The sequence below is a fragment of the Crocuta crocuta genome, unplaced genomic scaffold, assembly GCF_008692635.1.
Source record: "Crocuta crocuta isolate KB4526 unplaced genomic scaffold, BGI_CrCroc_1.0 scaffold62, whole genome shotgun sequence".
Taxonomy (NCBI): domain Eukaryota; kingdom Metazoa; phylum Chordata; class Mammalia; order Carnivora; family Hyaenidae; genus Crocuta; species Crocuta crocuta.
Window position 1 is genome coordinate 2,810,513 of NW_027529173.1, and position 26,442 is coordinate 2,836,954.

General features: G+C 39.2%; 1 protein-coding gene across 1 annotated transcript; it reads left to right on the forward strand.

Annotated features, from left to right (window-relative positions):
• Window positions 1–26,304, forward strand: POLR1F (RNA polymerase I subunit F; the record flags this gene model as incomplete). Its single annotated transcript, XM_077757627.1, has 4 exons — window positions 1–155; window positions 18,924–19,065; window positions 23,007–23,215; window positions 24,308–26,304. Coding segments are annotated over 4 exons (906 nt in total), but the record flags the coding sequence as incomplete, so codon positions are not given.
• Window positions 26,305–26,442: the final 138 nt, after the last annotated feature.

Below are 26,442 nucleotides of genomic sequence, written 5' to 3' on the forward strand. Positions count from 1 at the left end.
TACGCTGCCGCATGTGCGCTGGTCAGTAGCCGCTACTCCTGCCTGGTGGCGGGGCCGCACCGAAGACACATCGCACTTTCCCCGCGCTACCTTAACCGGAAGCGCACCGGTATCCGGGAACAGCTCGATGCGGAACTCCTGCGCTATTCCGAAAGGTATCAGTCTCCCCTTTTCCTCCGTGGAGCGGATAAAGCCAGAACGTAGCTTCCCACCCCTTCTTTTAGCCTCGGGAGGGGGCGGCGGGTGGAGGTGCTGATGGCGTAGCAGAAAAGGGAGGACTGGGAGAGAACGCGCCGGCCACCTCGAGCTTAGCCTCGAGGCGTTTTGGAGTTTCCAACTAGCCGAAAAATCCAGTATCTCCCTGGTCGGGATCTGCTCTTACCGTTTCATAGGCAAGAAGGGAAGCGCAGAGGTGACGTGAATTGTGCGGGCGGAGGGAGTGGAGAAGCTTGTTTTAGACCTGGTGTGTATGGGGAAGAGTAGATCGGGGTCTGGAGACCCGGTAAGGCCAGTTCTGTGTTTTCCATTTGATAGTGGAAGTGTTGAATGCATTACTTCAACGGGTTCTCTCCCATTTAATAGAAGATTGCACATTTAAAGCCACATAGTACATTCTTGTTATTTGTAAACCTTGACGGAGCTTCTGTTTATTTTGGCCCCAGTACTTTCCCTGGGCTCTCTTCTCTTGGGCCTGATCAGGGATGAGAGAAGACCTATTTCTGTTTTGCTTTTAAGAGCAGTTTATTAAGTCTTGACTGAAAAAAACCTTATGGTGCATTTAAGTTAATATATTCAGTAGTAACTTGGAGACACTTGGAGTTGCAAGAGTGGATGGTCAGACGGAAGGGGCGTATGTACCTTAATACTAGTAAAGACTACTTTGTCTCAAAAGCACGAATTCCAAAACTAGAGTGAGTGGAATCCCTAGGGATTCCTTGTTGCTCTTCAGGAAGTTCATGACCCTCCACCCCTCTGGGAAATTTCCTTTCAGTTTTCTTGGGCAAAGTATCCGAAGTGTTCACCTTCTCCGGGGATTCTGAACAGGTTAAGAATCAAGCAGGTCTAGAATGTACAACTTACTCCAAACACCAACACACAGTTTCGTGCTTCTTTTGTGTATTAAGGACTTGGGATTAAAAAAAAAAAACAACAACCCTGTTTTAAGAAACTGTAATCTCGTAAAGATACAAATGTAAGCCAGATAAATGCAATGAAGTGTTAAAATTTGCCAGAAATCTAAAGTAAGTTACTGAATGAGTGATGAATTTGATATTAGGACCTTTTTGAGAACAACTTAATAAGAGAAGGGCTCTTTAAGATGGTAGTATTCAAGGCAAAAAAGTGTGGCATAAACAAATGGATAGTAGATATAAAATAGACCGCTTTGGTCAAAGAATTGTAAGTAACATAAGGAGTCAGGTTTATTTTAGGGGAAGGACATTGCCTGCAGTTGAAGAGGAGGGCCAAGGCAGCTTGGGGGACAACTCAGGATGACCGTTTCGCTTTTTTTCTTCCTGTTAGGATCTTTTGCTTTTTTGTTTTTTAAACCTTTTTCTGTTTGCTTAAGGAGACTTAGCACTTGATCATTTCAGCGTGCCCTCCAACTCTGAAACTTGGTGCACTCTGGAGAGAGTAGTACCAATCTGTGATCTCCAGGACATAATCAGATACACAGTTCGAGAAACCTCACTGGGTAGCCTTAGCTGATGGCTTTAAGAGGGTGAGACTGTAGACATGGAGGCCTGCTAAGAGATTGTTACAGTTGTCCAAGAGAAAAATGTTGAGAGTATTGATTTGAGAGATTTAAGGATATAAATGTCATAAAATCTGGGAAGAGGCAGCTGTTTGAGGTCTTTGACCACTTACCGTGACCAATCAGTGCCTCCACTTGACAGGTAGGGGGAAGCCACCTGAAGTGTCTCCAGAGACCTTATACCAGAGATGTGAGGAACCAGCTGAAAGATAATTTTTGTGGCCGAATGGTACATTGTGACTGTGTGGAGCAGCTTGCACAACTCTGAACAGGACTGCGCACTCGACACTCTCTTCCTTCTGCCCCACCATTACTTGTGGGGTGTGGTAAAGACTCTGGCTTATTCAGTGCTGGTGAAGCAGCACACATTAACTGTGCACTTCTAATTAGGCACAAAGCATTGCACATACCAAGAATTATAATGTCAGCCAACCACTTAACGTGCATAGTTAGGCTTATAGGTTTTGGGGCCATCCTGTCGAGTCAGGAGGACTTGATTATCTCTTTCTCTTTCTCTTTTTAAGAAGCAGGGAAAAGGTAGTGTTGGAAGGTGAAGGATGGACAATAAAGTATCCTCCAAACAGAGAAGGCACTTTGAGATTGGAAAACAAAGCAGGTGACTCCATACAGTTTACACAGTTTTATTCAGGGTAACTTACTCTCCGGGGGGCATTGGGCAGGTGATGATCCAGGTGGCTGCACGGCTGTTCTTCACCAAATCTGGACCTCAGTCCATGTATTTTATACAGTGTGATGGGATGTGCAGAGGGCACTGTGGTGAGGTCACAGGGTCTAGCACTTAACAGACCCTGTGGCGCCACATGTACTCTAGAAGATGGAGGGGTAAGTATATTACCTCTGCTAGTTATCTAAACAACTTTAGGGGTGATCACAACAAGCCTTCCCAAATTCTGGTCAGGGCATACGTTAACCTCCAGGGGGCCCGGAACACACAGCCCTGAGGGAGGTGATGGCCTGGACATGAACAAGATGGAAGGTCAAACATGGAGTCGGTACTGTCGGCACTGGTATGCTTCACCTCCAACATATTTTATGGCCCGTACGGTCTTTATGTGACATTCTTCCACCTATGTCACAGCAGTAATATAGATGGCCACATGAGGTTAATATACCTATAAAAGAAAACACTTAGACGTATAGTTCTCCAGTGACCTGGTAAAGAGATGAGTTATCAAGTGAAGGTAACAGTAAAAGAGATCCTTTCTAGAGACCCAGCCTCAAAGTGATTGTGAATTTGACCTTAAGTCATGGCTCACAACAGGGAGACACTTCCTGAGCCAACGGACAGAGGGATGTCAGCAGTGCCAGGCTGGGGCAGTACCACAGATATTTCAGAGTGAGTAGACGTGGCAAATCTTCAGTTAGCAACAACTCAGTAGCTGTTTGGTCTCCATACCAACTTGACTTTTCATCATTCCTCATTCTTTAGTGAGTCCAGCTACTTCCTGCTGAACAGGGGCATAGATCAGGATTCAAGGAGGGAATAGTTGTAGATAGTCCCTAGTATTAGGTTGAGCTCTTATCCTTCGTAGAGCCATTTTTTGGAACTCTAATGTGCAGTCTAACTTCGTATTCCACATTCCATAATGAGGTAAGTCAGCTCAATTCAGTTAAACAGTTGTCTCATTTCAGGAGGCAGTCCTATGGTGTGTAAGTAGTCAGGTAGAAAATTAGCCGGATAATCAAGGAAATCATTAGCATTCAGGATCCAGCTAGTATGGTAAACAATAAACATGCAAGGACAATTAATCAGAAGTAGAATTTCACACCCATAGAGGTATGTTACTAAAACATAATTTTTTCGCTCCAAAATCATCCTCATTTCCATCAGTAGCCAAAATAAGACTAATTTGTTTGTAAAACAAGTCCATTTTTAACAAATTTGGCCCAAATATTTGTGTAAGTGTAGCAGAATAGTGACTGGCCTTGTTCTCTCAGATCTGCTTTGTTGGAACTTTTCATAAAGAATTTCAGATCGAGCTTTTAAAAGCCTTTCGAGGCTAAGAGCCAAGCCAAATACTTGGCAATAGACTCGCTTGTAATACCCAAAGAAATGAAATACTTTCTCGCTTCTTGGAGTCCCCCAAATAAGCCTGCAAGGAAGTGACCTTTTTAACTTAACCTGGTAAGGCTCCCAGGAACCTAGTATAAGCAAGGCACCAACCAGGCCAGTTATTCTAGGGGCTTCACGAGCACCATAAAGTCCACCTTAATTCCTTAAAGCTTTCTGGTCATATCTGAGCCTATGCATGTCTTTCTCAAATATGACATTCTAGTCAAAGCCATGGTAATACAATCAGCTTTTCTGATGGTGACCCCTTACAAGGAGAGATTCTTAATGAATTTATGCAAATAACTTCCATGAAGGTAAGAATACTCAGAGTTTCTGAATTCAGGAGGGATCAGGAAGGGGGGAAAAGATAAAATGTTTTTAAAAATATTGAAGATTAAACACTAGATAACCAGTGATGTTTCAGATGAGTCATAAACACTGTAATCATCTTCCTTGATTCCTTTAATCATGTTATTCTTGTTCAATTTGAGTGTAGTTTACACATTTCCAGAAATTTTTATTCGGCTTAGTTTTAGTATCATAAGGGTATCACAAATCTTTGTCAGAAGTCCTCTCTGAATGTCTTTGAAGATGAAACACATTTGTAGGAGTACATATCAGAACAGTAACTAAATAATGAACGACTCAAATGGCCATGGTTAAAGATGTGATGAGAATTCATTATAGTGTAATGAACCTTATAGTTGACAAGGAAATTTGGTTACTTCTGGGATAGACAGTACTTCAATACTTGGAATTACAAGTAATATTATACCAGGACATATTAAAGCTTTTGGAATTTCACAGCATTCACTTAGGCAATAGAACCTTAAAAGGTTTATCATCACTTTTCTGAAAATGCTTCCCATGTAACTTAACATACCAAATAAATCAGCCTTATTAGTTAAAATTAGTTTAGGATTAGAATTTTGGGAAATTTGTTAAAAATGTCAAAGTTTTAAAGCACATACTTAATGGGGCTCCTGGATGGCTCAATGGGTTAAGCGTCTGACTATGGCTCATGTCATGGTCTCTGGTTTGTGAGTTCAAGCCCCTTGTCGGGCTTTGTGCTGACAGCTCAGAGCCTGGAGCCTGTTTGGATTCTGTCTCCCTCTCTCTGCCCCCACCCTCTGCTCATGCGCATGCGCTCGCTCTCCCGCGCGCGCTCTCGCTCGCGCTCTCTCTCTCTCTCTCTCTCTCTCTCTCTCTCTCTCGCATAAACAAACGGGTGCCTGGGTGGCTCAAAGGGTCCAACTTTGGCTTAGGTCATGATCTCACAGTTCATGGGTTCAAGCCTTGTGTTGGGCTCTGTACCAGCAGCAGCTCAGAGCCAGGAGCCTGCTTCGGATTGTGTCTGTCTGTCTGTCTGTCTGTCTGTCTCTCTCTCTCTCTCTGTCTCTCTCTCTCTAGGGTTCTCCCCACTTATGCTCTGTCTTTGTCTCAAAAATGAATAAATGTTAAAAATTCTTTTTAAAGCACATACTTTGTAGAAACAGAAATCATCACAAACCTTAAAACTTACTTATTTAACCTAGATGGCAATAAAAGATTCTTAAGGCAAATAGACAAGGTTACATAGTGTTTAGCAAAACTTAGCTCTTTTAGTATTGATAAGATTTACATTTATTAAGTAAAGACCTGATAGCAAACTTTGTTTTTTCAGGGCACATAAAGGAAAAACCTTGTACTTTTTTCTGTCAAAAACAGACCAATATTCCAAGAAAATCCTGTCATTTCAACAAAGAGAAAAACCGAACTCCAGTCTTGAACCAGTGTACTTTTAAAACTCATTAATTCCTGTCCTTGTCCTGACCACACATTCTTTTGCAAAGATTCCTTTTTCACAGACTTTCCACAACTTTTTCTTTCTTTCTTTCTTTTTTTTTAACATTCAGATTCTTCTCTTATTTTCCCTTTCCAAACCAGTCTCATTTTATGTCAGATTCTTTTCTTTTCTCTCAACAAAAATGTATTCCCACTTTTCGTAACTTTCTTAACAAAAACATGTATCTTATTTTCCTTGCTCACAGAGTGCTTCCTTCATTATTTCCAGTAGTAGAAACTACTTTCTAGTGAAAACTAAATAGCAAGCTATATTAGTTTCAGGTTTACAGTAGTGATTTGAGAGTTTTACATATTACTAAGTACTCATCATGATAAATTCACTCTTAATTCCCTTTATCTATTTCACCCATCCCCCACACCCACCTCCCCTGTGGTAACCGTCAGTTTTCTGTAGTTAAGAGTCTGTTTTTTGGTTTGTCTCTTTGCCTCTTTGTTCATGTTTTGTTTCTTAAATTCCACATATGAGTCTGTCTCTAACTTCACTTAGCATTATACCCTCTAGATCTATCCATGTTGTTGCAAATGGCAAGATTTCATTCTGTTTCTTGGATGAACAACACTCCATTATGTATATGTACCACTTCTTTAATAGTTCAGCTATTGGTGGATACAGACTACTTGCATGATTTGGCTGTTAACAGCCATGATGCAGTAAACATAAGGGTGCATATATCTTTTCAATTACTGTTTTTGTATTCTTTGGGTCAACACCCAGTAGTAGAATAATAGGTCATATGTTAATTCTTGTTTTAAATTTTTGAGGAACTTCCATACTATTTTCCACAGTGGCTGCACCAGTGTGGTTTCCAGCAAAAGTGTATGAGGGTTCCTTTTCTTCCACATCCTTGCCAACACTTGTTTCCTGTATTTTTTATTATGGCCATTGGGGTGACAGTTGTGAAGTGATATGCTGTTGTGGTTTTGATTTGCATTTTCTTGATGATGAGTGACGTTGAGCATATTTTCATGTGTCTGTTGGCCATCTTTATGTCTTCTTTGGAAAAATGTCTGTTCATACCTTCTTCCCATTTTTTAATTGGAATATTTGTGGTTTTTCGTGTTGAGTTATATAAATTCCTTATGTATTTTGAATATGAACCCTTCATCTGATATGTCATTAGCAAATATTTTCTCTCATTCCATAGATTGTCTTATAGTTTTGTTGATTGTTTTCCTTGCTCTGCAGAAGCTTTTGATTTTGATGTAGTCCCAGTAGTTTATTTTCGGTTTTGTTTGTCTTGCCTCGGGAGACACATTGAGAAAAATGTTGCTAGGGTTGATGTCAGAAAAATGACTACCTGTGCACTTCTCGAGGATTTTTATGGTTTTAAGTCTCACATTTAGGTCCTTAATTTTGAGTTTATATGTATGGTTGTTGAGTATGACGTTAGCTGTGGCTTTTTCTTATATGGCCTTTGTTATGTTAAAAGTCTGTTCCCTCTAATCTACTTTGTTCAGGGTGTTCCTGGATGTAGCACTTTGTTAAATGCCTTTCCTGCATTATTTGAGATGATACCATTTTTATCCTTTCTCTTTTTGATATGGATATCATATTGATTTGCAAATACTGAGTCTCTTGATCATGGTGAATAATTTTTTTTAATGTTTTGATGTATTCAGTTTGCTAATATTTTGTTCAGAATTTTGCATTTAAGTCTTCTTTAAATGTTTGATAGAATTCACCTGTGAAGCCATTTGGTCCTGGACTTTTTTGTTTGCTGGGAGTTTTTATATTACTCATTTAACTTGATTGCTGATAATCAGTCTCTTCAAATTATCTACTTCTTTTATTGAGTTTTAGGAGGTTATATGTTTCTAGGATGTTATCTATTTCTTTGTTGGCATATAATTTTAAGTAATCTCTTAAAATCTTTTGTATTTCTGTGATGTTGCTTATTTCTTTTTCAATTCTGATTTTGTTTGAGTTCTCTCTTTCTGTCTCTCTCGCTGAGTGTGGCTAAAGGTTTGTCAATATTGTTGATCCTGTTAATGAACCAGGTCTCAGTTTCATCTGTTCCATTGTTTTTTTAACTTCTATTTTGTTTGTTTATGCTGCAAACTTTATTATTTCCTTCCTGCTCCCAATTTGGAGTTTTGTTTGTTCTTTTTCTAGTTCCTTTGGGTTTAAGATTAGGTTGAGATTTTTTTCTTCTTTCTTGAGGTAGGCCTATATTTCTATAAACTTCCCTCTTAGAATAGCTTTTACTGCATCTCATAAACATTTTGGACCATTGTATTTTCATTTTCATTTATCTCCATGTATTTTTTGATTTCTTTGATTTTTTTGGCTGATTCATTCACGGTTTAGTAGTCTGTTACTTAATCTCCATGCATTTATATTCTTTTTAGATTTTTTTTCTTGTAGTTAGTTGATTTCTACTTTGATAGCAATAAGGTTGGAAAAGATTCATAATATGACTTCAGTCTTTTTGAATTTGTTGAGACTTGTTTTGTGGGCTAACATATCTCTTTCAGAGAACATTCATGTTCATTTGAAAAGAATGTGTATTCCCTGTTTTAGGATTGAATGTTCTGAATAGATCTGTAAGATCCATCTGTTCTAATGTGTCATTCAGTGTCACTGTTTTCTTTTTGATTTTCTGTCTGGATAATGGAAGTGGAGTGTTAAAAACCTCTATTATTATTGTATTACTGTAGATTATTATTGATTACTTTGTTTATGTCTGTTACTGTGTTCAGTGGCGATGAATTTCTTTCACTTTAGTTTGGGAAAGTCTTTATCTCTCTTTTTCTTCTGAATGATAGCCTTGCTGGATAGAGTATCCTTGTTGCAGGTTTTTTCCTAACAGCACTTTTTTTTAAATTAAAAAAAAATTTTTTTTTTTATTTCTAGGAGAGAGAGAGACAGACAGCGTGAGCAGGGGAGGGTCAGAGAGAGAGGGAGATACGGACTCTGAAACAGGCTCCAGGCTCTGAGCTGGCAGTCAGCACAGAGCCCGACGCGGGGCTCGAACCCACGAACCGTGAGATCATGACCTAAGCGAAAGTCCGACGCCTAACCGACTAAGCCACCCAGGCGCCCCTCTTAACAGCACTTTTAATGTATCAAGCCACTCCCTTCTGGCCTCAAGTTTTTCTGCTGAAAAATCCTTTGATAGCCTTATGGGGTTTCCTGTATATAACTTTTTTTTCCTCTTGCTGGTTTTCAGATTCTCTCTTTATCACTACTTTTTGCCATTTTAATTACTACACGTCTTGGTATGGACGTCTTTGGTTTGCTTTTGTTAGGGCCTCTCTCTGCCTCCTGAATTTGGTTGCCTGTTTCCTTCCTCAGATTCAGAAAGTTTTCAACTATTACTTCTTTCTCCTCCCTGTGTCTCACTTCTCCTTCTGGGATCCTTATAATGCAAATGTTATTATGCTTGATAGTGTCCTGAGTTCTTTTAATCTGTTTTCATTTTTTATTATTAACTTCTCTTCCTGTACATCTTGATGGCTTTCCATCAAGCTGTCCTGTAGGTCATTGACCTATTCTACTTTCTCTAGTTGTTATTTGTTCCCTCTAGTGTATTTTAAATTTCATTTATTGAGTTCTTCATGACAAATTGTTTCTTTTTTAAGTTTTTAAAAAATATAACTTATTGTCAGATTGGCTTACATACAGCACCCAGTGTTCATCCCAACAAGTACCCTCCTCAATGCCTATTATCCACTTTCCCCTCTCCCCACCCACCATTAACCCTCAGTTCTACATATTTAAGACTTATGGTTTGCCTCCCTGCCTCTCTGTTTGTAACTGTTTTTTCCCCTTCCCTTCCCCCATGGTCTTTGGTTAAGTTTCTCAAGATCCACATATGTGTGAAAACATATGATATCTACTTTCTCTAACTGACTTATTTCACTTAGCATAGTACCCTCCAGTTCCATCCATGTTGCTGCAAATGGCATGATTTTATTCTTTTTCATTGCCAAGTAGTATTCCATCGTATGTATAAACCACATCTTCTTTATCCATTCATCAGTTGATGGACATTTAGGCTCTTTCCATAATTAGGCTATTGTTGAGAGTGCTGCTATGAACATTGAGATCCATGTGCCCCTATGCATCAGCACTCCTGTATCCCTTAGGTAAAATTCCTAGCAGTGCTATTGCTGGGTCATATGATAGTTCTATTTTTAACTTTTTGAGTAACCTCCACACTGTTTTCCAGAGGGGCTGCACCAGTTTGCATTCCCACCAACAGTGCAGGAGGGTCCCTGTTTCTCCCATTCCTCTCCAGCATCTATAGTCTCCTGATTTGTTCATTTTAGCCATTCTGACAGGTGTGAGGTTGTATCTCATTGTGGTTTTGATTTGTATTTCCCTGATGATGAGGGATGTTGAGCATTGCCTCATGTGTCTGTTGGCCATTTGGAAGTCTTCTTTGGAAAAGTGTCTGTTTATGTCTTCTGCCCATTTCTTTGCTAGATTATTTATTTTCCGGGTGTGGAGTTTGTTAAGTTCTTTATAGATTTTGGATACTAACCCTTTATCCGATATGTCATTTGCAAATATCTTTTCCCATTCCTTTGGTTGCCTTTTAGTTTTGTTGATTGTTTCCTTCAGAGTGCAGAAGCTTTTTATCTTGATGAGGTCCCAGTACAATAGTTCATATTTGCTTTTAATTCCTTTGCCTTTGGAGATGTGTCAAACAAGAAATTGTTGCAGCTTAGGTCAAAGAAGTTGTTCTCCTTTAGGGTTTTGATGGTTTCCTGTCTCACATTTAGGTCTTTCATCCATTTTGAGTTTATTTTTGTGTATGGCGTAAGAAAGTGATATAGTTTCATTCTTCTGCATGAAGCAGTTTTCCTAGCACCATTTGCTCTTAAAAAGACTTTTATTTTTTTTTTCTCCATGAGATAAAAAATATATATACTCTTTCCTGCTTTGTTCAAGATTAGTTGCCCATACATTTGTGGGTCCAATTCTGGGTTCTCTGTTCTATTCCTTTGGTCTATGTGTCTGTTTTTGTGCCAATACCATACTGTCTTGATGATTGCACCTTTGGAGTAGAAGCTTTCCACTTTGGTTTTCTTCTTCAATATTACTTTTGCTATTCAGGGTCTTTTGTGGTTCCATACAAATTTTAGGATTGTTTGTTCTAGCTTTACGAAGAATGCCGGAGCAGATTTTATTGGGATTGCATTGAATGTGTAGATTGCTTTAGGTAGTATTGACATTTTAACACTATTTATTCTTCCAGTCCATGAGCACAGAATGTTTTTCTGTTTCTTTGTGTCTTCTTCAATTTCCGTCATAAGCTTTCTATAGTTTTCAGCACACAGATCTTTTACATCTTTTGTTAGGTTTGTTTATTCCTAGGAATTTTATGGTTCTTGGTGAAATTGAAAGTGGGATCAGTTTCTTGATTTCTTTCTGTTGCTTCATTATTGGTATATAAAAATGCAGCCGATTTCTGTACATTGATTTTTGTAACCTGCGATTTTGCTGAATTCATGTGTCAGTTCTGACAGTCCTTTGGTGGAATCTTTCAGGTCGTCTATGTAGAGTATCATGTTGTCTGCAAAAATTGAAAGTTTGCCAGTTTTGTTTGCCTTTTATTTCATTTTGTTGTCTGATTGCTGATGCTAAGACTTCTAATACTGTGTTAAAACAACAGTGGTGAGAGTGGACATCCTGTCATATTCCTGATCTCAAAGGGAACACTAAGTTTTTCCCCATTAGGATAATATTAGCTTTGGGTGTTTCATACGTGGCTTTTAGTTTAAGTATGTTCCTTGTATCTCGACTTTCTTGAGGAATTTTATTAAGAAAGGATGCTGTATTTTGTCAAATGCTTTTTCTGCATATAGTGACACGATCATATGGTTTTTTCCTTTTGTTAATGTGATGGATCACATTGATTGATTTGTGAATATTGAGCCAGCCCTGTGACCCAGGAATGAATCCTGCTTGATCTATGTGGATAATTCTTTTTATGTGCTGGTTGGATTCGATTTGCAGGTATCTTGTTGAGGATTTTTGCATCTGTATTCATCAAGGATACTGGCCTGTAGTTCTCTTTTTTTTGCGGGGTTTCTGTCTGGCTTGGGAATCAAAGTGATGCTGGCTTCATAAAATGAGTCTGGAAGTTTTCCTTGGATTTCTAGTTTTTGGAATAGCTTGAGAAGAATGGGTATTAATTCTATTTTAAATGTCTGGTAGAATTCCCTGGGGAAGCCATCTGGCCCAGGGCTCTTATTTGTTGGGAGATTTTTGATAACTGATTCAGTTTCTTCCGTAGTTATGGGTCTGTTCAGATTTTCTATCTCTTCCTGTGTGAATTTTGGTAGTGAGTTTGTGTTTAGGAATTTGTCCATTTCTTCTAAGTTGTCCAGTTTGTTGGCATATAATTTTTCATAGTATTCCCTGATTATTGCTTGTATTTCTGAGGGGTTGGTTGTAATAACTCCCTTTTTCATTCATGATTTTGTCTATCTGGGTGCTCTTTCCTTTCTTTTCTTTTTGAGAAGCCTGGCTAGAGGTGTCCCAATTTTGTTTATTTTTTCAAAAAAACAACTCTTGGTTTCATTGATCTGTTCAACTATTTCTTTGGATTCTATGTTGTTTATATCTGCCTTGATTTCTATTATTTCTCTTCTCCTACTGGGTTTGGAGTGCTCTTGTTGTTGTTCTTCTAGTTCCATTAGGTGCACTGTTATATTTTGTACCTGTACTTTTTCTAATTTCCTAAAATTGGCCTGGAGTGCAATGTACTTTCCTCTTAGGACTGCCTTTGCCACATCTCATAGAGTTTGGGTTGTTGTATTTTAATTTCATTTGTTTCCATATATTTTTAAATTTCTTCTCTAATTGCCTGGTTGGCCCATTCATTCTTTAGTAGGGTGTTCTTTAACTTCCATGCATTTGGAGGTTTTCCAGACTTCTTCCTGTGATTGATTTCAAGTTTCATAGCATTGTGATCTGAAAGTGTGTGTGGTATGATCACGGTTCTTTTATATTTATTGAGGGCTGCTTTATGTCCCAGTATGTGATCTATCTTGGAGAATGTGCCATGCACACTTGAAAAGAAAGTGAATTCCATGGCCTCAAGATGTAGAGTTCTAAATATATCTGTCAGATCCATCTGGTCAATGTGTCATTCAAGTTCATTATGTCTTTAGTGATTGTCTGTCTAGTTGATCTATCCATTGCTGTAAGTGGAGTATTAAAGTCCCCTGCTATTAGCACATTCTTGTCCATAAGATTGTTTGTGATTGATTTATGTATTTGGGTACTCTCACATTCAGTGCATAGACATTTATAATTGTTAGCTCTTCCTGATGGATAGACCCTGTAATTATTATATAATGCCCTACTTCATCCATTGTTACTGTCTTTAAAGTCCAGTTTGTTTGTCTGTCTGATAGAAGTATAGCTGCTGCAGCTTTCTTTGGACTTCCAGTAGCATGATACGTATTTCTCCATCCCCTTAGTTTTAATCTGAAGGTGTCCTCAGGTGTAAAATGAGTTTCTTGTAGACAGCAAATAGTTGGATTTTGGTTTTTTATCCATTCTGCTACCCTATGCCTTTTGATTGGAGCATTTAGTCCATTTACATTCAGTGTTATTTTTGAAAAGTATAGGTTTAGAGTCCTTGTGTTCTTAGTAGATTTCATGCTTGTGTTGGTGTCTCTGGTATCTTGCATTCCTTGCAACCTTTCCCTCAGAGAGTCCCCCTCAGCATTTCTTGCAGGGCTGGTTTAGTGTTGACGATTTCTTTCAATTTTTGTTTATTTGGAAAGACTTTTATATCTCCTTGTATTCTGAATGACAGGCTTGCTGGATAGAGGGTTCTTGGCTGCATGTTTTTTTCTGTTCATCACATTGAAGGTTTCCTGCCATTCCTTTCTGGCCTGCCAAGTTTCCATAGATAGGTCTGTCACCACTCTGACAGGTTTCCCTCTGTATATTAGGGCCCTTTTATCCCTAGCTGCTTTCAGAATTCTCTCTTTGTCCTTATATTTTGCCAGTTTCACTATATGTCCTGCAGAAGATTGATTCAAGTTACGTCTGAGGGGAGTTCTCTGTGCCTCTTGGATTTCAAGGTCTGTTTCCTTCCCCAGTTTGGGGAAGTTCCTCAAGGACTCCTTCAGCGCCTTTCCCTCTCTCTTCCTCTCCTGGAATTTGTATGATATGGATATTGTTCAGATTGATTGTATTTGTGAGCTCTGGCACTCTCCTCTCCTGTTCTGGATCAGTTTAGCTCTCTTTTTCTCAGCTTCCTTTTTTCCCATATTGTGTCTTCTAAATCATTTAATCTCCTTTCTGCCTCTTCAGTCCATGCATTGGACGCCTCCATTTTATTTTGCATCTCATTGATAGTATTTTTTAATTCATCACAACTGTTTTTAAGCTCCATAGTCTTTGTAGCAGTAGTTTCTCTGATGTCTTCCAGGCCTTTTTCAAGCCCAGCTATTAATTTTGTAACTGTTAGTCTTAATTCTTGTTCAGTTATGTTGCTTATATCTGTTTTGAGCAGTTCTTCCTCTGCCATTTTTTCCTGGAATTTCTTTAGAGGAGAGTTCTTCCATTTCTTCATTTTGGTTAGCTTTCTGTCTCGTTAGTTTTAAAAGCTTGTTGTGCCCTCTGCATCTGCAAGGACTGCTGTATTAAAGAAGGCTCTTTGACTGTCCAGGGCCTGTCTGTTCAGGAAGTGTTCTTTGGTGTCTCTTGATCTTATTGAGACTTTGGTTATTTTATTTCCCTACTTGTAGTGGTATTTGGGACTCTCTACCATGTGTACTTTGGCTTGTTTCTTGAGGTAGTCTCTGTTGGTTCTGATCTCCCTGTGCTGTGGGCGTAGCTGAGGTGGGCCGTGCTCTGTCCCAAGCCACACTTCGTTTCCAGATCTTAGTCCAAGGCCCCATTGATATATCCCAAAATATAAACCTGTAGGCTGAGTCCCTCCGAGCCTCTCGCCTCCCCACTGGGAATCGAGCAGATCCAGAAGACAGGTGGAGCTGCTTCAGGCATGCTGTTTCCTCTCCAGGTCAAGCTGGTGAGCTGAGGAGTGGTTTCTCCCAGCGTCTCCTGGGACCAGTGTGTTCTGCTCAAGGTCAGCTGGACAGCTGGAAATCGGATCCTTCTGTCCCAAGCCGAGGTTTTTCTCTTCTCCAAGGAGAGGGACAGTTCCTTGAAAAGTTTCAGCTGCTCTCTCTTTTACCCTTGACCTTGACTCACCTTGGCTCCCTGCAAAGAGGGCTCCCTCCCCTCCCCCTGTGTTTCCAGTGCTGGCAGGTTTTTATCTTCCCCAGTTCCACTCACACTATAAGGTTGTTTTCTCAGCGGACTCTGTCTCCTTTTCTTCCCAAACTCCTGGATTCTGTAAGGGTTCCTATGGCTTCAGGCCTTCTCCGTTTGAGATACGGGGGCGAGTGAAATGTACAGAGCCCCTACTTCTCTGCCAGCTTGCCTTCTCCCACCCCTTTATGTGTTTTAAAAGCTTGTTATGTGCCCTGCACTTCCAAGCATTACTATATTAGAGAGTGTATATTATTCACTGTCCACAGCCTGGCCCTTCCTTCAGGAGGTGTTTATTGGAGAGTGTTACTTGTTCACTTTTGTTGTGACTCTGGTTATTTTATCTTTCTTTCTATTACTAGTGGTGTCTCTCTACTAGTAGTGGTGTTTTGGATCCCCCACCAGGTGTGTTTTGGTTTGTTCCTTGAAGTAGCCCTGAAACAGAAACAAAAAGCAAAACTGAAAACACAAGCACAACACACAAACGAAACCAAACACCAGAAACACAAGCTACAAGTAAACAACAGGGTGGAGGCATTGCTGATGGAAAAGGCCTTAAGCCATACAACGAATAAAACAAAGAATAAAAATTGACCAGAGAAATTGTAAGGCTTAATGCAGGCAGAGAGAGTGTGTAAAATAAAGGAGGTGTAGAACCTGTATCAAGAGAATGGATTAAATAAACCAACAATCAGAATAACCAGACGAGAGGAGGGAAGAAATAAGAATGAGAAAAGGAAGGAAGAATGTTTCTGTATAACAAGAATTGTCTGGGAATTAATCCAGGCAGTGCACTAGCCCTGGTCTGGAGGAGGGGCAGTCCGGTTCCTCGGTGTCTGTCCTGCTCCAGTAGATCTGCAGTTACCAGGCGGGGCGGGGCGTGGTTTGGTGTAGGCGGCCCCGCCTCCACTGTGGGCCCCACTGTCCAATCCCTGAGGCCCCACCTTGGTGTTGGAGGAGGGGAGAGAGATGGCAGCTCCCCAGTCTCTCCTCCACACACCCGTGTTCCAAACTACTCTGTCCCAGCCGTCCTCACTGTGTGGAGGTCGCAAACCAGGCGATTTATCTCGCTCCGCCGACTCCCGTGCATGGCGCTTGGCTGGGATTTAAACTCTCCCTCTTTGTGCCCCAGTACTAGGGAAGCGCTGCTGCACTGCCTGATAGGTGGTCCCTGGCTGGTGGACACAGGCAGGCTTTGTCCTGTCCCACAACACCCCAGGGAGGGGATCGCTTTCTCCTACTGTGGACTGCGCCCCTGACCTAGCCACCGAGCCCAGGGCTGGCTCCCTTCCTCCCCAGGTGCGCTATACTGGCAGCCAAGCCCCAATCCCGAGAAAGCCCCCAAAGTTTGAGTTGGAATTTTCTCCGACCTGCTTAGAGGTTTTTCTCTTGCCCAGATACAGTCCTTTGCTTACCCGGCCTCTCTTTCTCTTCCCTTTGTCTCTCTGCTGATGGAGATCTCTCTTCCGTTCCTTTTATTTCTCCCAGTTTGTAATCACCTTTGGGTGGGTCCCTGGAAGCTTGACTGTCTCCTTTCCTCCCGGTCTCTTGGGGCTCAAAGTCCTTTGGCTTCAATGCTTCTTCTCTTTATGTTTTTAATCTTTGTTTCTAGTTCCTTTGAGTGTAAAATAAGGAGATTATCCTAAGATTAGGACTGATGTCCTCCCCTCATCTCAAATCCTGTGATTATGATCATTACTTTCTTTATTAGGTATATTACTTATCTCCATTTTGTTTAGCTCTCTTCTTTTGAATTTGTACTCTTTTTTCATTTGGGACATATTCCTTCTCATTTTGTCCAGTGTTGCCTTTTTGTAAAGTGTGTTAGGGAAGTCATGTGCTCTTGAAAGTCGTGCCTTTATGAACAGGAGGTCTTATGATGCCCTGCAGTGCAGTGTCTCCTATTTACCATAAGCTGGCACCTCAGGAGTGTGTCCTATGTGGTTTTGCACGTGCCCTGATTTTGTGGCTGAGCCCTATTTTCCATCAGTTATCTGCAATGGCTCTCTTTGCTCTTGGGGGCAAGGTTTGGTCCTTGTGTTGTTAGTGGACCAGTCTGGGGCTACCTGGGGTTTAAAGTGAACCAGAACAGGCATTTGCCAGAGCTGTGGTAGCACCAAACTCCAGGGTGCTTTCTGTGTGTTGTCACTAAAGAAGCTTGTTGGTGGGCTGGGCCTGCAGTTCGACCAGATGTCTGTGCCCAGCCCACTGCCGGGACTGTTGTTGCACTGAGGCGTGCTGTAATTTTTCCTCTCCCAGGGACAGGAGTCACTTTGGAGTGGTGCTCGCCCCTCTTGGGGTTGCTTGCTCACTGCCAGGCTTGCCACACTGCTTGGGATAGGCTCCAGCCAAGGTCTGCAGGAGAGCACGGCGGCTGGGAGTGCTGCGGGTGGTGCCCGCGAGGTCTGCACTGGTCTGCTGTGGGAAGGGGGCTGAAGTAGCCTGGGAAAACTCCTGCCCAGGCAGAGGGTTGAAGGGATTGTGTCCATGTAAGTATGTGGCTGGGGGGCACTTTTAGCAAGTTAGGTGGAGATCATTGCATTGTGCTGGTTCCCACAGGTGTTTGTGTATTTAGGGAAATGGCACCCACCAGTTCTTTTGTTCTTGGAGAAATCTGAGATTTCCCTGCCTCTCAAGCAGATTCTCTGAGAGCATTAAATAAATCTCTTTCCTGTACACCGCCTGTATTTTTCAAACTTGCTTTTGTGCAGTAGTATCTCGGTGGAGCTGTTTGTTACGCTGTCTCTTTAAGGGCAAAGACTCAGTTTTCTGTCACCCTCCTGCCTCCTTAATCTGTTGAGCCTGTTGATTTTCAAAGTTCGGGGTGTGATGTCCTTCTGATTGGGGGCGGGGGCTGGGGGTGGAGGATTCTGGACCTTTGGTGTCAAAGCCAAATGTTCCAGGGATTTGTTTCTCACTGCAACCTCCCAACCTGGAGTGCTTGGGGCAGGGTCCTCTCCACTCCCTTCTCTGTGCCTGTGGAGTTCCTCCCTCTCAAGCACAGTCCCACTTTATGGTTCAATCTTTCAGTAAGCTTAAAACATCTTTGTGACCTTATGTAAAATTTCCTTAAGGTCATTGGTAACTAGGGAATGTAACAATAGAGCCTAAACCCAAATGGATTTATGTAAATCCATCAAACCTGAGAAACCCTTCACTGACCTCAGACGGTTTTCCAAACAAAAACACTGATTACTTTCTCAAGACAAAAGTAGATGAAATATTTAGTAAAGATAAATTTGGATCCATTCATAAACATGACCTTTTGAAATAGAAGTTGCCCCCTAATGCTTTCATACTATGTAGACTGCATGGGCAAATCAGTTTTGTTTTTCAGAGAGAGAGAGAGAATGAGCATGAGCATGTGCACGTATGCACACACACAAGTGCACGCTCCAGGGTAGGGACAGAGGGATTGGGAGAGAATCTTCAGCGGGCTTCATGCCCAGTGTGAGCCCAACATGGGGCTTGATCTCTCCTTTGAGATAATGACCTGAGCCAAAATCAGGAGTCAGATGTTTACCAACTGAGTCACTCAGTTCCTAATAAATGAAATATGTAGTTGCATTTATTACCATTTTTATTTACTACTAACAGAATTTAAGGAGTTTTCTCCCTTAAGTTATTGGCTTTAATATTCAGGGCCTTCTCTTTTAATACTGATCTTGCTATGGGCCATCTAGTACAAAAATCCAGTAATGGTGGATAATACCAAAATTGCCTTCACTCAGTTATACTTAGAAATAGAGACATTTTTCTTTCAAGTTCTCCCCCTCCCCCCATTGGACAATGACTATAATGCATAGTTCTTAGAGAAGCCTTTTTAACTTAATATATTGGAACCTTTTGGTCAAGTTGAATTATTCAAGTCATTATGGAGTAATAATGCTATTTTGTTATGGCATGTGTACTTATATTTAAAAGGTGTATAATTTTTGGACTCAGAATATTTAATCAGGACAATGGACTAGTTTAAAAGAGGATAAAGTATATCTTTTTTTTAACAGCCTTTTAGGTGTCCCCATTGCATATGACAACATCAAAGTGGTGGGTGAGCTGGGAGATATTTATGATGATCAAGGACACATTCATCTTAACATTGAAGCCGATTTTGTTATTTTCTGCCCCGAACCAGGGCAAAAGCTTATGGTATGTATATATATTTAAAGCTTTCTTTGTATAGTTGTATAATGATGTAATTTGAAAGATTTTAGGACTATACACCTTGAGAAAGAAATGACTTGCTATTGTGGGTAACTAAAAATTATTTTTTTTAAATGTTTATTTTTGAGAGAGAAAACAGGGGAGGGGCAGAAAAAAGGGGACAGAGGATCTGAAGCAGGGTCTGCTGTGATAGCAGAGAGCCTGACATGGGGCTTGAACTCACGAACCATTAGGTCGTGACCTGAGCTGAAGTCAGATGCTTAACTAAGCCACCCAGGCACCCCTAAAAATTATTTTTTAGGAAAAATATCAGTTCATCCTTAGTAAGTTTTTAAACTCCATTCTTCTAAATTCACCTGTATAAACAGAGTATGTGTCTCATACAATTTATTCTCTTCTTTGTGTAGCACCAGAATGATCTTAAGTGGTAAAAAAGTGGTAAAAAAAAAAATATTAGCTTAATTATACACAAATAGTTTCTTTATAAAGTGTTCAAACAGGGGCACCTGGGTGGCTCAATCAGTTGAGCTTCCTACTTCAGCTTAGATCATGATCTCACAGTTTGTGAGTTTGAGCCTGGTGTCGGGCTCTGTGCTGACAGGTCAAAACCTGCTTCAGATTCTGCATCTCCTCCTCTCTGCTCACTCGTTCTCGGTCTCAAATAAATAAACATTACAAAAAAAAAAGTTATTAAAAAAAAAAAAAGGATTCAATCCGTGTAGTAGTGTTTCAAATAGGTGTTGAAAATTCAGATAGTTGTGGGATCAGGCCTGTAATGAAAGTGAATGAAGGATGAGGTTAGGGCACCAATCCTCAAATACATTTGGGGAGTTTTTTCCAATTTTTAAGTTTTAATACATGGTATTATTTACTTACAGTAAAATATGAGATCTAAATTATATACAGCAAAATATATAGGTCATAGTGTGCAGGTCAGTGAATTCTGACAAGTGCATATCTACCATTTTATTTTAGAAATGACCCTCATGTCCTTTCTTGGTCTATCCTCTCTATTCCAGATACAACCACGGTTCTGCTTCTGTTTACCATTCATTAGTTTTGCTTAGTTTATCATTTTGTATTAGTGGAATTTTTCACTAATACACTCTTTGATGAAATCTGACCTCTTTTGCTCAACATATTTTTGCATTTCATCCATGCTGTTTGGTGGTGTATTGGTAATTTTATTCCTTTTTGGGGTTTGTAGAATTCAGTTACATGAGTATTACAATGTGATTGTTCATCCTCATTGATGGACATTTTGGTTTCTGTCTGGAGCTATTGTGAATAAAGCTGTGTGAATGTATATTTTCATTTCTCCTAGGTAGAAACTGAAAGTGGTATTGCTAAGTCAGAGGGTAGGTGTTTGAGAAATTAGCCTTTTTTTTTCATAAAATTGAACATTCAGCACTATTAGTTGCTGTGTCCTTGCCAGCATTTGGTTTTGTTAGTCTTTTAATTAAACAGGCCTTTCTTATTCAAACACGAAAAAGAGCTCATGAAGGAAATGTAAATTACAGAGAACCTAGTATTTATCCATCAGTTTAAGTACTTTGCCCAATTTTGGTTGGGCATTTGTGTTACTGAGATTTAGTAGTTCTGTTTATAAACGTCATATAAATCCTTTCCAAGCAAACATATTGTGAATATTCTTCCAGTCTGTACCTTGTCTATTAGCTTTTAATGGTATCATTTCATAAACAAGTTTTTAATATTAATGAGGTCCAGTTGGTCATATTTTACTTTTATGGTTATTGCTTTCTGGATCCTGTGTAACAAATTTGTGTACTACTAGATTGTGAAGGTCCTTTCTATAAGCCTCTAGAGTTGTTTAGTTTTAGCTTTTCCATTTAGATATATGACCAGTCTTTAATGTGTGAGATAGACCCTCAAGATTCATGTTGTTTTTTTTTTTTAAATGTTTTATTTATTTCTAGGGGAGAGAGAGAAAGACAGCGTGAGCAAGGGAGGGTCAGAGAGAGGGAGTCACAGACTGAAACAGGCTCCAGGCTCTGAGCTAGCTGTCAGCACAGAGCCCGACGCAGGGCTTGAACCCACAAACCGCGAGATCATGACCTAAGTGAAAGTCAGACGATTTACCGACTAAGTCACCCAGGCGCCCCTCAAGATTCATGTTCTTGTTCATGTCGTTATTCAGTTGCTCCAGAACCATATATTGAAAAGACTTTTCTTTTCCTATTATTTCTTGGATAAGTTTTATAGCAGTTTTAGATTTACAGGAAAAAGGAGTGGAAAATACCACTTCACTCCCCCAGCTCAGCACATACAGTTTCTCCTATTATTGACATCTTGGATTAGTGTGATAAATTCGTTAAAATTGTTAGGCCAGAATTCATATATTATTAAATAAAATCTTGAATTAGAGTTTACTCTGTGTTGTACATTCTAAATCCCATGGAGTGTACAATACAATAACATGTATCCACCATTGCTGTATCTATAAAATAATTGGGCACTGCTCTGAAAAATTCTGTTTTACTTATTCACCTCTTGCTCTGCTTCCTTCTCTTGAAAGCCTGGCCACTATTGATGTTTTTTCTGTCTCTGTAGTTTACCTCATCTGTTTGGATCACAATATATGTATGCTTTTCAGATTGGCTTCTTTGACTAGGCAACATGCACTTAGATTAAGGTTCCTCCTCCATGTCTTTTCATGGCTTGACAGTTCATTATTTTGCATTGCTGAATAGTACTCCATTGTATAGAGGCACTGTAGTTTGTCCATATCATCCAGAATGTACCATTGGGAAAAACAGATTCCTGATAATGACAGCCAAGATATTTTATATTAAAGCTGTCTAAAGTAGTTCAGATTTTTACTAATTGCTTAGTTTTTTTGTTTCCCTAAGAATTAAGATCTTTTTTGGAAAACTTTCATTTTAAGCCTAAAATCATATAGCACATACTTATTAGCTTTAAAGCTTCTAAAACTGTTCTTGTGATTCAGGGTAGCCATGCTCAAGATCTACTGATGAAGGGTAAGCTGTCTTCTAAATTACATCATACTAAAGTTAATTGTTAAAGAATTTAAAAATTTTATCTTTATTTTTGAGAGAGATGTGAGTTGGGGAGGGACAGAAAGAGATGGAGACACAGAATCCAAAGCAGGCTCCGAGCTGTCAGCACAGAGCCAGGTGCGTGGCTCAAACGTGTGAGCCACAAAATCATGACCCGAGCAGAAGTCAGACACTTAACTGACCGAGCCATCCAAGAATGCTTTTTAAGCTTTGAAATTCAGACTGTTTTTGAAAATATAATGTGGATCCTAGGTATAAAAAGCCTATGCTTCCTGCCTTGAGATCTTTTCACATTTAGGTCATATCATAGAGTATTTTCTGCTTGGTTTGGTTTCAATATAGTGATAATCTCTTCCCCAGAGAGTCCTATAGCAGAACTAAGAAAGATAGGTTGTTTTGTTTTGTTTTAGGGGTGGGAAGAGTAGTTGTTTATCCAGTTAGGCACTTGATATGCAATTACTTAGCCAAGTCCCAGCTTTCTAAAAACTCTACAGTGTTTTAAAATGGTTTAGTATAACATGTAGATTTTAATCAAAAATCTTTTTCCATATTAAGTTATACCAATTGTTTTGATGTTTTCTCATTGAAGATCAGTTTGAAGCTTATAAAGTTTGGGGCGCCTGGGTGGCTCAGTCGGTTAGGTGTCCGACTTTGGCTCGGGTCATGATCTCACAGTTTGTGGGTTCAAGCCTCACATCCGGCTCTGTGCTGACAGCTAGTTCAGAGCCTGGAGCCTGTTTCAAATTCTGTGTCTCCCCCTCTCTCTGACCCTCCCCTACTCATGCTGTCTCTCTCTCAGAAATAAACCTTAAAACAAAAATAAAGTTTGATTTACCTTTTAAACTCTTTAGATAGCTTGATTTTTTTTTTTTTTTTCTTTCTTCCCAGGGTACAGTTAATAAAGTGTCTTCTAGCCACATTGGCTGTTTAGTGCATGGGTGTTTCAATGCGTCTATCCCTAAACCTGAGCAGATGCCGGCTGAGCAGTGGCAGATCCTGGAGGTAAACGTGGGTGATGAACTAGAATTTGAGGTATTTCGTCTGGACTCAGATGCTGCTGGAGTATTCTGCATTCGGGGAAAATTAAATACCACTAGGTCAGTTCCTAATCACATTATTTTAATTTTGATAGTCATTTCTCTTTAATTCTGAATTTAGAGAGCATAAGCCCCTCTTCCAAAAAGTAATTTTATTAGAATATTGATGCCATAAACTCCATGTAAGTTGGAATCTTAAGTGCTTTGACAATGCATTGAATATTCTAAAGGTCTGCATGTCTAGTTAATGGGTCTCTAGTTTACTAACTCCATCTTATTTTAAAAAGTTGATCCTAAGCTTGAAACTACTGAAAGCTTAATCATATTTGATTATTTCCGCTATGCCAGGTAGATAATTTCCATATTTTTCTGTATTGAAATTCTTGTGCGAACTTATAATCTTGAGCTTGGCTCCATGGGAGGCAAGATTAATGCGGTTAAGAAAAAAGAACTTCTAGATTTTTGCCTTGGTAATTAACAAGAGTATGGTTTAGTTTTAGAGCAGTTGTCTAGTTTAACTTTCTGTGATAGGCATGTGTTGTATTTGTGCAGATAGTAGCCTCAGTACTGGAAATGGGACTAGTACAACTGAGAACTTAAATTTTGAAGTTGTCTCATGGAATTTGTTAAGCTGGATGGAGCTAGTGCTACTGCATGGGATTCTGCAGTTCCAGAGAAAGGGCTACTTCACTGATCCATGGGTTTTCTTTTTTTGTGTGTGTTAACTCACAACTTTGAAAAAAATGAGTAATTTGAAACAAGGATTCAGAGTGTAGATGGGAAACTTCATTAATTTTGATAGACAGTGAAGGTGTGTTTTCTATCACTCGTCAGTTGCTTGACTGATAAGCCTGAGTATTGGTGCTGTTTCATGCACAGTGAGCAAATTTTTCTGAAAACAAGATGATAAAATTTGTTTGCCATTTTTATGTATGCAAACAGTCTGGAAGAAGGACCTGGAAAAAATTTTAAGTTTTCCAACATTGTAATGGGCTGAAGGATAACAGATTAGAATATTTGATATTCATGCCATACTTCTGTATCTTGTACTACTGTTTTTACTTAGAAAAAAGATTAAAATTTGGGATATTCTTGATCTCATTCTTCTATTTTTGTTTATTGCTCTATAAATTTTTTCAACTGTTATTTTAGTTTACAAACCAAGTGCTCTACAGTTTCTGAAGAAGTAACAGAAACTGGCACTGAAGAAACTGTAGAAAAACCTCTGAAGAAGAAAAAGAAAAAGAAGAAAGACCTAGACTCACACGAAGTGGAGAGTGATAACAGAGAGCTAGCAGATTTTGCAGATGTCACTGTGAAGGAAGAGACAGACCTGCAGATTAATAATGAGAGTGGCCTCCGGAAGGAAGAGCCAAAGAAGAAGAAGAAAAGGCACCAGGAAGATCAGGACCAGGATCCTGTTTTCCAAGGTAGTGACTCCAGTGGTTACCAGAGTGACCATAAAAAGAAAAAAAAAAAAAGAAAACACCATGAGGAAGCTGAATTTACCCCACTTTTGGAACCCCCATCTAAAAAGAAAAGGGAAAAGTGATTTCTTTAGTGCATTTTAAATACTTAGTTTTTTTAAAGATTGATTTACATACAATAGGCCAATAAATGTGGGAATGATACGAAATGCTTGTGTATTCCAGTAGTCTGCAAAACAGGAAACATTTCATTAGTAAGAGTTTTTGGTGCTAAAATTATTAAAGTGATCATTGGGAGACACCAGTATTATTAAACTGCCATTATATGGTATCCAGAATGAGGATAAGAGCTGCTCTCTCAAGTCTGCATTTTTCCAGTTTTTACATGCTACATAAAATTATTTCTATCAATCATCTGAAGACTGTAATATGTTATTTGTATCATTACCATATGATTTTGAGGTTGTGTGTGTTTTTTTTTTTTTAGCAGGTTTGATGTTTAGTCATAATATAGGAGATTTTTAGGTTTTGTCACTGCTACTATGTTTCTGTGGTTCGATTTAGAAAGCCAGAGGAGCTTCTGAAGTGTCCAGAGCTTATCAGAACCATGCCACGATCAACGGTGGTAGGAAACATTGTTCCTTATTCTTCCCTTCCAGATGCATCTTACTTTTTTATATAAGAGGTTGATATAGAGGCTGTTCTCTTATTTATGCCTCAGCTGTAAATGCATTTCTTACTAGTAGGAAATTTCTCAACTACTTAATAATTTTTAATGCCTTAACCCAATTATTGTAAAGAAAAAATTCCACTGATAAATGTGGACTGTGTCTTAGCTAATGGAAAACACTGAGAGATGAAATGACAAGCTGGTTCAGGCTGATCAATGCATGGCTACATTTGTTGATTTAACAGTTCCTGACCATTTGCTACATGTAAAACATTCTAAGGCAGACATATAATGGCAAACAAGGAGTAGATGTAGTTCCTTCTCTTATGTAGTGTCATAGGAGAAACCGACGTGTACAATATATGTAAGTAAAATACAGAAAATTAGTAATTCTGATAAGTACTAAAAACAAGACTGTCTATTGAATGTTAATTGTGTCAATATCTGTAAATGGATTAATGGTTGAAATAATTTTGTTGCCACTTGTATAGTATCGGATGTAGTACTTGTCTCACACTGTTTATTAATATATAAATTCTGCTAAAAGTATATCTTGATCCAAATCTATAATGGCATATAGAGTTTAGAGAGAGTACAATACGTTCACATGCTTGTTCTCAATCAAATTAAGAAGACCAGACAATGGAAAAATACATGCCAATTTCTTTTCCTACAATTTATTGGGCCCTTAAAGTATGGCTAATGCAAATTGACTTGCTATTCGGTATAAAATACAAGATTTTGAAGATGTACAAAGAATGTAAATTATCTCAATTTTGTATTGGTCGAATTCTGTTTTTGGTATAGTGTGTTAAATAAATGTTACATCCAGCTTTTTTCATTTTCTGGCTAAAAGAAAGATTAAAAATTATAGGTGAAGCTAACTATTATTCTGTTGAAGATTCTACATTTAGGGTCATTAGAGATACTGGCCTATAATATTTTGGGTTTTTTTGGAAATGTCTTTATATGATTTTGGTATCAGGGTAATTCTCAACAAAGTATTGTCAAAAAAAAGAAATAGAACAATACATTAAAGCAAATTATTCACACTATTGTGTGTTTCAATATATGCAAGTCAGTTGCATTGTACATCACATTAAGAGAAAGGATAAAAACCATATGATCTTCTTAAAGGATGCAGAAAAACAACTTCATAATAAAAACTCTTAACATTGTAGGTTTAGAGG